General features: G+C 44.5%; 1 protein-coding gene and 1 pseudogene across 3 annotated transcripts in view; both read right to left on the bottom strand.

The window, feature by feature from the left end:
- LOC128595858 (zinc finger protein 480-like) overlaps positions 1-5,876 on the bottom strand; it is a 20,896-nt gene extending 15,020 nt beyond the window's left edge. Inside the window, exons 1-3 of one of the 3 annotated variants that reach the window (XM_053604932.1) lie at positions 5,647-5,673; positions 1,766-1,959; positions 1,156-1,246 (exon numbers count right to left, since the gene is read on the bottom strand). In XM_053604932.1, the coding sequence (XP_053460907.1) occupies positions 1,156-1,227 (72 nt within the window). In that variant the 5' untranslated portion in view covers positions 1,228-1,246; positions 1,766-1,959; positions 5,647-5,673. Of the gene's footprint in view, positions 1-1,155; positions 1,247-1,765; positions 1,960-5,646; positions 5,688-5,836 lie in introns of those variants that run through there. The other 2 variants (XM_053604934.1, XM_053604933.1) reach the window with 2 other exon arrangements.
- On the bottom strand, positions 1,736-16,246 carry LOC128596542 (uncharacterized; annotated as a pseudogene).

Here is a 16,246-nt window from a genome sequence, read left to right as displayed (position 1 = left end):
CATGCCTTAGTTTTCACTGCTGGATACAGAAAAGGCTATGACCCCACTGTCCACAGAGATACATTCTAAGAAATCCACTGAATCTTTGGATACTGCTGAAGCTTATGTACTATGTAAATCGAAGAAACAGAAATATAATATTCAAAGGACCAATCACATGACTTGCTAAATAACATCAACATATAACGACATATATTATCTGTAAATATATGATCTGAAACTTGTACTATAAAATATCAGAATGAAATACTGACTGAAGAATTTTCTGTGCCCAGGCTTCTCACTCATGCTGGCAAACTAAACATGTTGGTAGGTCAAGATGGGAGGACTGTTTAAGGTCAACCCCACCCTGGGCAACATCACAAGACCCCCTCTCTATACATAGAAAAAACAAGTAGCCAGGTGCTGGGATGTGCAACTGCACTCTCAGCTACATGGAAGGCTGGGGCAGGAAGATGACTTGAGCACAGGAATGGGAAGGTACAGTGAGAGTGATGAGTGAGAGGGAAAAAGAAAAAAAATAAACCCTACAGGTAACAGCCCAGTCCCTGTGGGAAGGAAACACTGAAAATGAATGAATTAATCTCCTGCTCTCAGACATTTATGTTGATTCCATGTTTTAATTATGCAATAAAACACTCTATATCACTGATGTCTATCTATCCATACTATTTCTGGTCATAAATTAGAAACACAATGATTCAACCTTTAGCTTAAAATGAAAATCAGGCAGAAAGATCTCCCCTAAGAAGACACGCTTTCCAGAATGTACCATGTTACCCCATGACTTCCACATGCAGCTGGTCTAATCCTCCTCTACAGAGTCCTGGCAGTGCGCCCCCATGTGGACCCTGAACAATCCCTGCTGTCCTATAGCACTGACACCACAGGGCCATACCCCCTCTCTAACCTGGGGCTGGGGGTAAAGGCTTTCCCAGGTCTGTGCCCAATGGTAACTCTTCACAAGGTCATGTCACTAGGTCACAAGTGACATGGCATCAAAGTGAAGATGACAAGAAGTGAAGGAAGGCATAGGGGAGTGGGAACAAACATGTCACTCACAATGGCTCAGAACGATAGGAGATCAGAAACTCCAATGCCAGCATTTGAGAAAGAAAAAAGACACACAACAATCCACTGAGAATATCACTGTACCTGAGTAAGAGCCATTCCAGACTCCTCCTCTTTCCTCTTCCTTCTGATCTGGGGTTCTTCCTCACCAAACATGAATCTTCAAAAGTCAATCCTGATTGTAAAAAAAATGGGTGTTCAATGCTGAGAATCAGTACACCCCTTTCCTGTGCCAGGATGCCATGGAGAGGAAAGACTTATCATGTAACAAGATGTTTCTCCCCTGTGCATAACATCAGGAGGATGTACGGACAAAACACTCATACAAGATGATGAACTAGTGATTCCCTGTCCCCTTCCTGGTGATGCCCCCTCACCTCACAGCAGTGGGGAACAGGGCTACACTGAGCTTCCTCCAGGGCAGCCCCAAACCTGAGGCAGAGCATGCCCCTCACCCCTCTGTGATCACAGACTGACCTCAGCCCTTAGCAGTGGAAGACTCAGAGCCTTGGTGCTCAGTGCTGATCACAGACAGGACACATTTGGTTACTGGAACCATTAATGAAGGTTGGTCCCCTCCTGACAGCATGAATGGAAGGGGACAGGAGAGATGTATTTGAAAAAAGCCTCCACACTCTAATGTGATGCCAGGCCTGAGCTCCACTCAGAGGGACAAGGCCAGGGACCCTCCTACCTTCTGTCTCTGCTTTTCTCTTGCAGACTTGTCACCAGTGTTCTGATAGCAAATGGCGAGGGACCCAAAAGAAACATACAGATCAGCCAACATGGACCATAGGGTGGGGGGAGAATGAATGGGTGGCTGCTCTGTCAAACAGGGGACAGGAGTCACAGAAGTCCCCTTTAAGAAGGTGATATCCAAAGAAAAACCTGAGGGGAAAGAAGGGTGCTCATTATTTGCAGCCAAAGGCCAGGAGATGTCTAGAAAGAGACACCCAATGTAAACATCCTCAGGTAGGAGCAACCTGGGGCAAAAGAGGATCCTGTGGGTGATGCAGAGGCAGTGAGCAGGACACGAGCCAATGAGGGCAGAGAGGTCCTGCCCCCAGGCCTACACACTTACATTTACTGTGTCGCAAGAGAAGTGACAAAATAATGCATTTCCCCACCTGTTTTAAATAACCATGTGATTTTTTTTTTTCTTTATTTCATACAAGAATGCACTTTAAGCCCAGGGATGGTGGCTCATGCCTGTAATTCTACCATTCTGGGAGTCTGATGGGGGAGGATTGCTTGAGCTCAGGAGTTTGACAACAGTGTGCAAAAGAGTGAAACCCCATCTCTACTAAAAACAGAAAAATTAATTGGTTCTGGTGACTGGCACCTGTAGTCTGAGCTACTTGGAAGGCTGAGGCAAAAGCATTGGTTGGGTCCAGGAGTTTGAGATTGCTGTAAGCTATGATGCCATGGCACTCTACTCAGGGTAACAAAGACCCGGGTCTCAAAATGAAAATGAAAACCAAAACAAACAACAAAAAAAAAGTACTTAAGATATAATATCTTACATATTTTAAACATGTGAAAAGAAGTTCCACTAAGTCCCAGCAAGTACAGGGTCATCCTACTCAAAGATGTGAAGACTGCAGGGGAACGTTTGAGGGTTGAGAAAGTATCTTTAGGACACACAAACGTGAAGATGCCTTTTAAATGGCCAGGCAGATACATAAAGAGACAACAGAAAGGATTCTAGAATTGAGGGGAGAGGGCTGCTGGGGAAGTGGAGACATGTCGGAGGCATTTAAACCATGAGATGAGAAGATAAGGAAGGGCAGTGGGTATGGACAGAGACGACAAGTAACTAAATCATGGGACAACCCCACATTCAGAGAATACAGTTCTGGACACAACAGGAAGGAAAATGTTAAGAGATGAAGGTGACAACAAAAATCCAAAGGTAAGCCATTTCCAAAGTTTAGAGATATGTTGTCAAAGCCAAGAAAGAAGAAAAGATCAGTTGTGCAAGAAACTGCTCAAGGAAAAAAAGGATGACTACAGGAAGTGAAAAATTGGATTAAGAAATGTTGGGCGGTGTATGTGGCTCAAAGGAGTAGGGCGCCAGTCCCATATGCCAGAGGTGGTGGGTTCAAACCCAGCCCTGGCCAAAAACTGCAAGAAAAAAAAAAAAAAGAAAGAAAAGAAAGAAACCTTGAGGTGAGGCCAGGAGTGGTGGCTCACACCTATAAACCTGCCGCTCTGGGAGGCCAAGGCAGGTGGATTGCCCTGAGCTCACAGGTTTGAGACCAGCCTGCTCAAGAGTGAAACCCCATCTTTAAAAATAGCTGGGCGTTGTGGTGGGCACCTGCAGTCCCAGCTACTTGGGAGGCTGAGGCAAGAGAATCACTTGAGTCCAAGAGTTGGAGGTTACTATGAGCTAAGATGCCAGGGCACTCTATCCAGGGCGACACAGTGAGACATTGTCTCAAAAAAAAAGAAGGAAAGAAATAAATGTTTAGGTCACTGTGACTGAGGAAGATCAGTGGATGATCGGAGAGCAAGCTTGACTGGAAGGGGTAAGTCAAGAATTGAAGGTGGCTGGGTGTGGTGGGTGGCTCATGCCTATAATCCTAACACTCTGGGAGGCTGAGGCCAGTGGACTGCCAAGCTTAAGAGTTAAGAGACCAGCCTGACCAAGAGACCACATATTTACCGAAAATACCAAAAAAAAAAAAAAAAAAAAAATTAAAAAATTAGCGATGCATGGTGGCAGGCTCCTGTAGTACCAGTTACTAGGGAGGCTGAGAAAAAGGAAGCTTTAGCCCAAGAGTTTGAGGTTGCAGTGACCTATTATGTCACAGACACTCTATCTAGGGCGACAGAGTGAGTCTCTGTCTCAAATAAATAAATAATTGAAGGTAATATTTAAAGATACATGACATAAAGAAGATTTTAATATTAAATGGAGCATAAAATAAGGGAAGTTAATAGGGTGCATTTTGTTTGAAGGATATAAGATTGGAAGGAAAATAAAAACTTTGTTGTGTGTAAGAGAGTGTCTTTTTTTTTTTTGAGACAGAGTTTCACTATGTCACCCTAGGTAGAGTGCGGAGGCGTCACAGCTCTCAGCAACCTCAAACTCTTGGGCATTAACGATTCTCTTGCCTCAGCCTCCCAAGTAGCTGGGACCATAGGCGCCCGGCTATTTTTTGGTTGCAGTCTTCACTGTTGTTCAGCATGCCTGGGCCGGGCTGGAACCCTCCAGTCTCAGTGTATGTGGCCAGCACCCTACTCACTGAGCGATGGGTGCCAAGCCGAGAGAGTGTGTCTTTGAGTTTTAATTGGCAATATGACTGTAGGAGTAGACTAACCAGGCTTGGCTCCTGGTAGCCCAGTGGTTACGGCGCCAGCCACATATACCAGGGGTGCTGGGTTTGAACCCAGCCCGGGCCAGATAAACAACAATGACAACTGCAACAAAAGTAATCGGGCATTGTGCTGGGCGCCTGTAGTCCCAGACACTTGGGAGGCTGAGGCAATGTGAGCTGTGACACCACATCACTCTACTGAGGGCGATACAGTGAGACTCTGTCTCAAAAAAAAAAAAAAATACACTAACAAAGTCTCCTAGAAGTAAAAATTGGGTGACGAGGAAGAATGCCACTGTCCCATGAGTGCGGGTTGGGCTGGCATATGGTGCAAAATTGCAGGGCCACGAGAACCAGGAGCAGGGACAAATCATTCTCAGTCACAGGCCCTGAGATGGTGGATGCCCCACAGGACTCCAATTCCTACACGAGCACAATTTATAAATTAATTTCTGTCCACAGAACCCGGGCTCCAGACAGTCGTGACACATTTCGGACACACATTCCATCTCCTCCAACCCCCTGCCAGCAGGATAGGAAAAGCGGCACTTGAACCCGGGACGGAAGGGAGGGGCCACCAGCTCACGGCTTAGGCTCCAGGGCGCCCAAGGCCTCCTCTGCCTTCTCTTCTCCTCTGTCAATAAAACACCCCTTCCACTGACTCGTGGGGGCCCGTGGATTTGTACTTCGAAATCTCCAAGATGAAGAACCCAGCAGGGAGATACCCGTTACAGCAGAACCACCCTGGTCCCCTCTCCTAACCCGTACCTGGAGGAGGCGGGCCTGAGATCCAAAAAAGGACCTGATCCCGCCTAGGGGGACCAGCGAGGGTGGGAGTGGTGAGCGGACGGCTTAGAGCAAAAGTGGGGCCTGCAGAGCCCCAGTACCCGGGAGAGGATGAAGCGGCGCTGCCCTCTAGAGACGACTGGGGAGGGCCAGAAAGAGCAGGAACCCCTCTCGCGGATGAGGACTTTAGGGGGTGCGGAGGGAGTGCAGGGGTCACTGAGGAGCTTTAGGGAGGGACAAGGTGAGAAAGGCAGTGTCTCCTTCGCTCTGTGGTAGAGGGTCCGAGGACAGGACCTGCCTCGGGGCAACTCAGCTCACAGAAAAGCGACCCCAGACTCTCACTGGAACGTGAATTTACTTGGTGCAGAAGGAGCTATGCGGGGATTTAAGGTCTCTACAGATCCGATCCCGGGTATAGAAGACCCGGGGACGACAGGGAGAAAAGCTAAGCAGAAAGAGAGAAACTCACCAGCCACCAGGTCACCTTCTTTTAGCGCCAGCAGCTTCCGGGTCTGCGAGAACCTGCGCGCGCAGGAGGCCGGGGCGGGGGGGGGCGGGGCACGGTGGTGGGCGGGACACAAGCTAGGGGCGGAGCCTACGCTTAACGGGACCTCTCTCCTCTGGTGCCCAGTTTCTTGGGTTTATGGGACAAAACCTACCAATGAGGCTGGAGCAACTCAGGAGTCAAGGAACTGTAATCTGGCAGGGAGCATCAACGTCCGCTGATGATTAAATCCAGGAACATTCCTGAAAAATAAAATTAAGTTCTGCAATTACGTGAAACGCCCAGGAATGTCTATGAAGGAGAGGCAAACGACACTGTGAATTGCAAAACCCTCCCTGGGCTGAATGTGCAGTTTCAGGCTGATGCCCAACAGAACACACTAGAAATCCTTTGCGTTTCTACTCCCCTCTACTGCCGGTTCACACAGAGGAGAGGCCTTCAAACCCTAACTCGGTCTCTGAGACTTTAAGGGCCGTGGAGTGCTAAGTCCAGTGTAAGGTGATCACCTATAGTTGCTTTGAAAAAAGCTATAATTCTCTCTCTCTCTTTTTTTTTTAGACAGAGTCTCATTATATAGCCCTCGGTAGAGTGCTGTAGCGTCCCGGCTTACAGCAACCTCGAACTCTTGGGCTTAACACTCTTGAATGTAGATGGGAATTACATACGTGCTCTTCAGTGTAGTTATTCTCTTATACTCTTGAGATTATGTACCTTTAAGATAAACATTGTTGGCTTCATAGGAGGCTCACATCAGTTATGTTTTAAATGTACCACAAATTCGTGTGAACGTACAAGTTCAGTATGAAGGTAATTACAAAATACACTTCTATTTAAAAATCGTTATATGTGTATATACATATTTGTTATGTGTATATACATATTGTTGTATATATATGTAAATGCATATTTTTTTTGCTTGAAAGAGAGTTTTAATCTGTCATGCTGCATAGAATGCCTATGGTGACTTAGCTCACAGCCACCTCAACCTCTTGAGCTCAAGAGATCCTCTTGGCTCAGACTCCCAAGTAACTGGGACAACAGACTGGTTTCATAACCCAGTCTAGTTTTTCGATTTTTCGTAGAGACAGTATCTCATTCTTTTTTTTAGACACAGTCTCATTTTGTCACCCTTAGAAGAGTGCTAGGTCGTCATAGCTCACAGTAACCTCAAACTCCTGGGCTCAAATGATTCTCTTGCCTCAGCCTCCCGGGTAGCTGGGACCTGCCACAACACCTGCCACTCCTGTTCAGGACTTCAGCTAGACCAGATGGCACTCTACGAAGGGTGACAAAGTGAGACTGTCTCAAAAAAAAAAAAAAAATATATATATATATATAATGTGTTTGACCTACAGTATATGAAAGAGAAAAAAGATGAAAAAATTATATGCAAATCATATTTTATTAGACTTGAAAATGAACCATTGTATATATTGCTTCATAGTAATTTTGCAAAAAATTGTCTTTTGTGAAATTCCATTATAATATCATTATGTAATAAACATTTCCATACAATAATTTAGATTCTATTATAAAAAATACTTTAAAAAATGTAACTGATATTTCACAAACTTAGCATTTTTTTTTTATGAAGACATAGTCTCCCTACGTTGCCCTGCTTGAGTTCTATGGCACCAGCTTAGCTCATAGCAACACAGGACTACAGGCCCCTGCCACAATGCCTGGCTATGTTCTTTTTTTGAGACAGAGCCTCAAGCTGTCACCCTGGGTAGAGTACTGTGGAATCACAGTTCACAGAAACCTCCAGCTCCTGGGCTCAAGTGATTCTCCTGCCTCTGCCTCCCAAGTAGTTGGGACTACAGGCGCCCACCACAACACCCGGCTATTTTTTGGTTGCAGCCATCGTTGTTGTTTGGCAGGCCTGGGCTGGATTCAAACCCACTAGCTCAGCTGTACGTGGCTGGCACCTTAGCTGTTTGAGCCACAGGGCCTAGCCCGGCTATGTTTTTATTATAGTTGTCATTATTATTTAGCTGGCCCTGGCCGGGTTGGATCCTACAAGCCTCAGTGCATGTGGCCAACACCATAACCACTGTGCTATGCTCTCTGAGCCAACACAGTGATTTTCAACTAGTGTGCTACACCTCGCTGGTGTGCCCTCAGAGGATCTTAGGTGTGCCTCAAAAATTGTTAGAGATCATTAATTAAATTACTTAGGAAAGAAGTTAAAAGCCCAGTAAGTATATTCTTTACTACTCCTTTTTTTTTTTTTTTTTTTTGTAGAGACAGAGTTTCACTTTATGGCCCTCGGTAGAGTGCCATGGCCTCACACAGCTCACAGCAACCTCCAACTCCTGGGCTTAAGCGATTCTCTTGCCTCAGCCTCCCGAGCAGCTGGGACTACAGGCGCCCACCACAACGCCCAGCTATTTTTTGGTTGCAATTTGGCCGGGGCTGGGTTTGAACCCGCCACCCTCGGTATATGGGGCCGGCGCCTTACGACTGAGCCACAGGCGCCGCCCTACTCCTCCTTTTTATCAGAATAATTGAAGTGTGTACCACAAGTTTAACTATAGTATCAAGTGTGCCATGAGATTAAAAAGGTTAGAAAACCCTGACCTAAGAGTTCATTATTATTGTCTGTTATAAAGTATCCTCCTCAGATGGAATAAAACAATGTTGGTAAAAACACTGTTACAACTGACTCTATTATACCTATGAAAAAACAATAAATTTTATTAGTTTAAACAGGGGAATTATGAAATATCCTGAAGAAAACAGCAAATTACAATGCCAAGATGTAAATGTGAATCAGCCTCAAGATGTTCTATTGGTAGTTTTGATGAACTTGTCTACCCGGATAGAAATTTTCTCTCTTTAGCTAATAAGACTTTTTTTTTCTAATAAGACTTTTCAAACAATGTTTGATGATTAACACCTATTCCCATTCAATGGCTGACTACCAGTATCCCTGCATTATTTATACCACCTTTACAAGTCCTTAAGAGCATACTTCTGTCTTCCCATAAAATGCCTAGTGTTGAATGCTTGTGGCCTACTCTTTTTCTCTGATTTGGTAGGACATTTGGTTCCTATAACCCACCATGCATTCTTCAAGAAGTGTGTGCTGAATGCTGTAAGCATGAAGACTGACACCATATTATATAATATTCACTGCTCAAAGCTATTCTGTGTAAATCAGAGAATATTTAATCAGAAAGGAAAAATGCATGATGACTCAAATCTGTAATCCCTGCATGCTGGGAGACCAGGTTGGGAGAATTGCTAGAATTCAAAGTTTGAAACCAGCCTAGGGAACACAGTAAGACACTTTTTGTCAAAAATAAATTAAGAGGCTCTGCACCTGTGGCTTAAGCAGCTAAGGTGCCAGACACATACACCTGAGCTGGCGGGTTCAAATCCAGCCCAGGCCCTCCAAACAATGATGGCTGCAACCAAAAAATAGCTGGGCATTGTGGTGTGCACCTGTCATCCCAGCTATTTGGGAGAAGGAGGCAGGAGAATCACTTGAGCCCAGTAGTTGGAGGTTGCTGTGAGCTGTGATGCCATAGCACTCTACCCAGGGAGACAGCTTGAGGCTCTGTCTCAAAAAAAAACAAAAACAAACAAACAAAAACAAATTAATAATAATCAGCTGGACCAAATATGGTTTACTCTAATCCCAGCTATTTGGGAGGTAGAGAGAACAAGACAGATGGAGGCCATGAATTACGGGGAAGGGGGAAAAGGGCTATGATTACACTAGTGCACTTCACCTTGCATTAGTCTCCATAAAAATAGTAACAGAAATTAATCTCCCAAGGTAGTGTCCATTCCTTCCAGAAAAAGGCATAAAAATGATTCTCAGTGACCAATTGAGACCTATCATTCTATTGATTCTTTCCCAGACACCACAGCGCAATGTTGGTAAGGATGATATGTGAAGAGATGTCAAAATCAAGGGTGAAAGTCCGAAAAAGTAAAGTAGCCTTTTCAAAGAACCTGAAATAATGAAACGTTGTATAACCTAAATATTACCAACCATGGCCATATGCCCTTTCATGTTTGATATGTGTCATGTCATGCCAGTCAGCTATTTTGATTTATAGCTACTCTCCACCACGTAACGTCAGACGTTAAATACTGGAGAACTAGAGATTGATTTATTTCTTGTGCAAACTCTGATATTACACAGTAATGGTCTTTGGGTATTAGTAACATGAGAAACATTTCATTTGGGTGGTTTCATGGAACATTTACCTTTTTTTTTTTTGAGACAGAATCTCACTACGTCACTCTTGGTAGAATGCTGTGGCATCACAGCTCACAGAAAGCTCAAACTCTTGGGCTTAAGCGATTCTCTTGCCTCAGCCTCCCAAGCAGCTTGGACTACAGGCGCCCACCACAACGCCTGGCTATTTTGTTCTTGTAGATGCCATTGTTGCCACAAACAATGCTGCCACATTGCCAGCCTCAGTGTTTGTGGCCAGTGTTATAACCACTGTGCTACGGCACCAAGCCAGGAACATGTACCTTTAGATGCATAGTGAGGAGTGAGAGTGGTCAGGCCTGGATAAAGCCCTAGCCATATACGTTGCATTTATTTGATTTCTCTTTGGTATGGACTCCATGATGTTGATTGATGATGAAACTTACCATGAAGATTTGCCATCCTCAATGAGTCTGCAGAGTCTCTCACAAATGAATTCTCTGATGCTGGCTCAGCCCCTAAAGCTTAGTGGTTAGGTCGCTGGCCATATACACCGGGGCTGGCGGGTTCCTACCCGGCCTGGGCCTGCTAAACAATGACAACTACAACAAAAAATAGCCATGTGGCAGGCAGCTGTAGTCCCAGAACTTGGGAGGCTGAGGCAAGAGAATTGCTTAAGCCCAAAAGTTTGAGGTTGCTGTGACACCACAGCAGTCCACCGAGGGCAACATAATAAGATTCTGTCTCAAAGGAAAAAAAAATAGGATTCTCTGACGAAGTGCAAAGCAGGAGATGTGACTAAAGACATTACTGCATACATTGCATTTGTAAGGTTTCTCTCCTGCATGGATTCTTTGATGACTTTTGAGGTATATACTTTAAAGATCTTGCCACACTCATTACATTTGTAAGGTTTCCCTCCAGGGTGGATTCTCTGATGAGTTCTAAAGGGTGGTTGTTGACAGAAGACGTTGCCATACTCATTACACTTGTAAGGGTTCTCTCCAGTACGAATTCTGAGATGAACTCTTAAGGATAGTTTGTGTCTAAATCCTTACTTCAGGCTTAGTACCCGTAGCTCAGCAGTTAGCAGTGTTGGCCACATGCATCACAGCTGGTGGGTTCGAACCTGTCTCAAGCCTGCTCAAAAACAAACAAAAAAATAGCTGGGCATTGTCTCGGGTGCCTATAGTTCCAGCTACAAGGGCAAGAGAATCACTTGAGCCCATGAGTTTGAGGTTGCTGTGACCTGTGATGCTACGATACTCTACCAAGGGCGACATAATGAAACTCTGTCTCAAAAAAAGAAAAAAAAAACTTTGCTTCAATCATCACATTTATATGGTTGATTTGCATTATGGTTTTATTTGGGGGGGGGGTGTTTCTTCTCTTTTTTCTTTTTTGGCTTGTTTTGGATAAAGTTCTCACGTAGAGTGCCATGGCACCATAGCTCACAGCAACCTCAAACTCTTGGGCTGAAGTGACATTCTTGCCTCAGCCTCCCGAGTCACTGGGAGTACAGGCACCTGCCACAACATCTGGCTAGTTTTTCTATTTTTAGTAGACAGGGTTTCCCTTTTTGGTCTGGAACTCCTGAGTTCAAGCAATGAACCCACTCTGGCCTCCCAGAGTGGTGTGATCACAGGGATGAACCACTGCGCCTAGCCTTCTCTGACGAGTTTAAAGGCTGATTGTTGACAGAAGTCCTTGCCACACTCTTTACATGTGTTAAAATTCTCTCTAGTGGGCTCAGCACCTGTAGCTCAGTGGCTAGAGCACCAGCCACATACACCAGAGCTGGTGGGTTCGAACCCAGCCCAGGGCCTACTAAAAAACGATGACAGGTACAAAAAAATAGCTAGACATTGTGGCAGGCGCCTGTTGTCCCAGCTACTTGGGAGGCTGAGGCAAGAGAATTGCTTAAGCCCAAAAGTTTGAGGTTGCTGTACGCTGATGCCACAGCACTCTATGGAGGGCACATAATGAGACTCTGTCTAAAAAAAATTCTCTCTAGTGTCTTTTTTTTTTTTTGAGACAGAGCCTCAAGCTGTGGCTCTGGGTAGAGTGTCATGCCGTCACAGCTCACAGAAAAGTCTAGAATTTACTTGTCCATGAAGATACACTGTAAGAAACCCACTGGGTCTGTGGACACTACTGAACCATACGTATTACATAAATTGAAGAAACAGAAACATAATTTTCAACGGACCAATCAGATGACTTGCTAAATATGATCTGATATTTGCACTATAAAATGTCACAATGAAATACTGACTGAAGAATTTTCTGTGCCCAGGCTTGTCCCTCATGCTGGCAAACCAAGTAAGTATGTTTGTCGGTCAAGGTTAGAGAACTGTTTAGTGCCAGAAGGTCAACCCCACCCTGGAGAACATCGCAAGACCCCCTCTCTATACACAGAAAAAACAAGTAGCCAGGTACAGGGATGTGCGCCTGCACTCTCAGCTACGTGGGAGGCTGGGATGGGAGGATGACCTGAACAGGAATTGGAAGGTGCAGTAAGTATGATCAGCCACTGCACTCCTGTCTGGGTAGCACAGATCTTATCTGTGAGAAGAAGGAGAAAAAAAAAAGTCCCTGCAGCAACAGGGATGACACAGGGCTATGGAGCCACAGGGGCATCTGGATTTGTCCTGAAGAACATGGAAGCCAGAGGACAGCTCTGTGCCAGAGACTGAGAGGACCTGTGCTTTTAGATTTAGTCCTGATAACCCTAAGCAGAGAAAGGCCTCTGAAGATGTTCTGTCTCAGAGATTCTGTCTCTGAGATGTCCCCTGCTTCCATTCTTGTTCCTTTCTTTTTTCATTATTGGATGATTGGTATCCATTTAAAGAGCTAATGACAAATGATAATCATGATCATCACATCCAATTATCCCTCTACTAATGTGGATCCTGGGTCTTCTCTTCATTCCTGTGTTTTCCTCCCTCACTACCTACCTATGCCTCAGTCTCATGTTTTCTCTCTAGCTTTTCCCCTCTTCTTGTGTTTTCTTCCTGAGTTTCTGCTCCTCATTGTGCCCCTCCCCTGCTCCCCTTCTTCCCTCTACTTCTCTTGACCTTTCTGCTCCATTCTTGCAATTTATTTCACTTCTTTCATTTTCTCCCCAATCCCCACATTGTTTCTACCTTTCTTCCCCTATTTCTGGTCCCTCTTTGCTCTGTTACATTCCTTCTTCCCTGTTATATTTCCTTGTCCCCACTCTCTTACCCCCTGGTCCCTAGGTTTCCTCCCTGCTGTGGTTGCCTCTCTGTTCTTGTCACCAGGTGCCTGCTCTTGTTGTCCCAGAGCCATGTTGCTCTGTCTGCCCTGGCTCCAAATCATGTATCTCCTCCCCCACTGAGGCACCTACTTTTTGCTGCTGCTCTATTTTGCTGTCTTTCATCTCTCTGGACATCAAATTTTTCTCTTTCTCCAATTGCTTTTTTTCTCCCCAGTACTTCCTTAGCTGCTTCTTTCATTCTTACTATTTGCAAATTCCTCAACAATTCCCTACTTTGACATTTGCTGACAATGTCTCTCATTCCTTTCTCTTTCTCAGTTTTTCTTCTTCTCTCTTGCTCTCCTTCTCCTGATCACCTTTGCCCACACATTCACATGAAGGGGGACAGAATAAGATGTCCACATCACAGAACAGCACATTTTTCAGTGAAGTGGAAATCATGAAAGGACACAAGACAGGCCCTGGTCACCTCCCCAAAAGAGGAGTCAGGGGTGCAGTGACTGTGAAATGGCAGCCTGGTGAGCAGGATCAGGCCTGAGAAGTGATGGTGCCTTGGGAGGGGAATGAGGTCTGCAGGGTCCCAGGGCAGGGAGAGGTGTGGCCTCTCCAGGGACCAGCAAGGGTGAGGGTGAATGATACAAAAAGCATGAAACCACCTCATGAATGAGGACTTTATTTTTTTAAGAGTATCAAAAATGTAATTAAGGGCAGCACCAGTGGCTCAGTGAGTAGGGTGCCAGTCCCATACACTGAGGGTGGCATGCTTGAACTCAGCCCCAGCCAAACTGCAACACAAAGTAGCCAGGCGTTGTGACGGACACCTGTAGTCCCAGCTACTTGGGAGGCTGAGGCAAGAGAATCACCTAAGTCCAAGAGATGGAGGTTGCGTGAGCTGTGATGCCACGGCACTCTACTGAGGGCAACAAAGTAAAACTGTCTCTAAAAAAAAGTAATTAAAATCTATCACACATTTTCTCCACACATGAAAGGTACTAAATTACATTTAAATGTTCTACTTATATACATATATATATAATATATGTGTGTGTGTACATATGTATATTAATTTTAAATCAAATACTTCTAAGGGAAAGTAGAAATTATTTAAAATGAGGGGCATGAGCAAAGGTGAGCTACAGATCCAATTCAAATTACACTAAAAGCCACATACAAAAAAGCAAAATTTTCTTAAAAGGAAGTAAATATTCACTATTTCCCTCCCAAAGTTGTTAAGTTACACCAAAGAAAAGAAACACAGTTGGATTGAGACACTTTCTCATTTTGTTACATGTAAATAAATTCCATGTTGTCTAAATTTTTAGGGTTACATGGCTAGAAATATAAAACTCTATTTTTTTTTTTTTTTTTTTGTAGAGACAGAGTCTCACTGTACCGCCCTCGGGTAGAGTGCCGTGGTGTCACCCAGCTCACAGCAACCTCTAACTCTTGGGCTCACAAGATTCTCTTGCCTCAGCCTCCCTAGCAGCTGGGACTACAGGTGCCCGCCACAACGCCCGGCTATTTTTTTGTTGCAGTTTGGCCAGGGCTGGGTTTGAACCCACCACCCTTGGCATATGGGGCCGGCGCCCTACTCACTGAGCCACAGGTGCCGCCCATAAAACTCTATTTTTATGGGCAGGTCAGCTAGGGGAAATAGCAAAATCATCTGAATCAGTTGTCTATATACTGAGCAGGGTTTATTCCTTTCCTTAAGCTTCTCTGCACATGTAAGGCATGTCATAAGATGTCCTGTTTTGCCAAGGACAATGCAACCATTTTCAGGTCAACCTTGGCAAATCACACAAGGTTCAATGGCATTAATGGGAAAGCTGGATTTCATACGTCCTTCTTTGTCTTGTGTTTCTTCTCTCTCAAACTCTTTGACTTCTTGGCTGCTATAAATAATGCTATTAGAAGTTGATGGCTGAGAACAGTCCTTACTTTCTTGTAACTGGAAGGCTTGAGTGATTTTATCATCATTTTCATCTGGAACATCAAAACCCTCTACTGCTTGTGTTGAGTTTTCTAGTTTGGCTTTCTCAGAAATATCCCCTTTATCTTGTCCTTTATCTTCACTCTCATGAAGGGCCCAACATCTGTTGCAATGTGGTGGAAGGAGAGGATTCATTTCAATGCATGAGGTACATACCCAATAGTCAGCTAAAGTAATTTCAGAATCATCTTCAATGAATCTGTATTACTCTCCCCTGCTTGATACACAGTAACTTGATACACCTCATCATCTGCATCTGAGAGTTCTTGACCTTTTTCACTAAGGCTATAATCTTCCAAATCCAGAGATTCAACTTCACATTCTACACTAAATTGGTCTGAAACTGAATCCTGATCCAACCAGTCACCTGAATGTTCACTTACACCAGCATCAAGATCCAGATTTCATGGCGTCCCTGTAGATTCACTGCTACTCCTTCTTCCACAGCATTATTACCCTTATTACATTCAAAGTTAGACTTTCATCAGAGGAAAGGGAAAGACTATCAGACTTGTGACCTTTTGTCCTTCCCCAGACAATTGTCTGAATTTTCTTCCATCTCACTAATTGCTCTCCTCTTGTAAGAGGTAGATGGTCTATAACCAAATTTAAAGATTTCTTTTTTTTTTGCAGTTTTTGGCGGGGGCTGGGTTTGAACCCACCATCTCCGGCATATGGGGCCGGTGTCCCTGGTGTCCTACTCTGTTGAGCCACAGGTACCGCCCGGATTTCTCTTCCTGTAGCTCTTGCACAGGATCCTTTTGCTCACTCCCACCTTCAAGGTGACATCTGTTCCCATTTAAAGAAGTACCTATGTCTGATGATTCCTACTGATTGATTACTACCAAGTTTCTGTAGATCATTATATATTTTTTCCTATGCTCTTTCACAGAGAACCTTGGCACTCCAAACAAATCTCCTAGACCATCACTTGAACAATATACGATATGTTCCTTCTCACCATATAACTGTTTAATCATAATATACTGGCCAAGATGAAATATAACCTCTTTCATTGTGTTATGTGTCCTTTTGTGCACCAACAGACTTTGACAACTTCAAAAGCAATGGTTTTGGTCTAACCAGGGTCTCCTGTTCCAAAGCTGGAATCTGTGAGGTGGTCTACATTGGTAGACACAGACAGGTTGGTATTGCACAT

The sequence above is a fragment of the Nycticebus coucang genome, chromosome 10 (assembly GCF_027406575.1).
Source record: "Nycticebus coucang isolate mNycCou1 chromosome 10, mNycCou1.pri, whole genome shotgun sequence".
Classification (NCBI taxonomy): Eukaryota; Metazoa; Chordata; class Mammalia; order Primates; family Lorisidae; genus Nycticebus; species Nycticebus coucang.
This window is presented reverse-complemented; position numbering and strand designations above follow the sequence as displayed.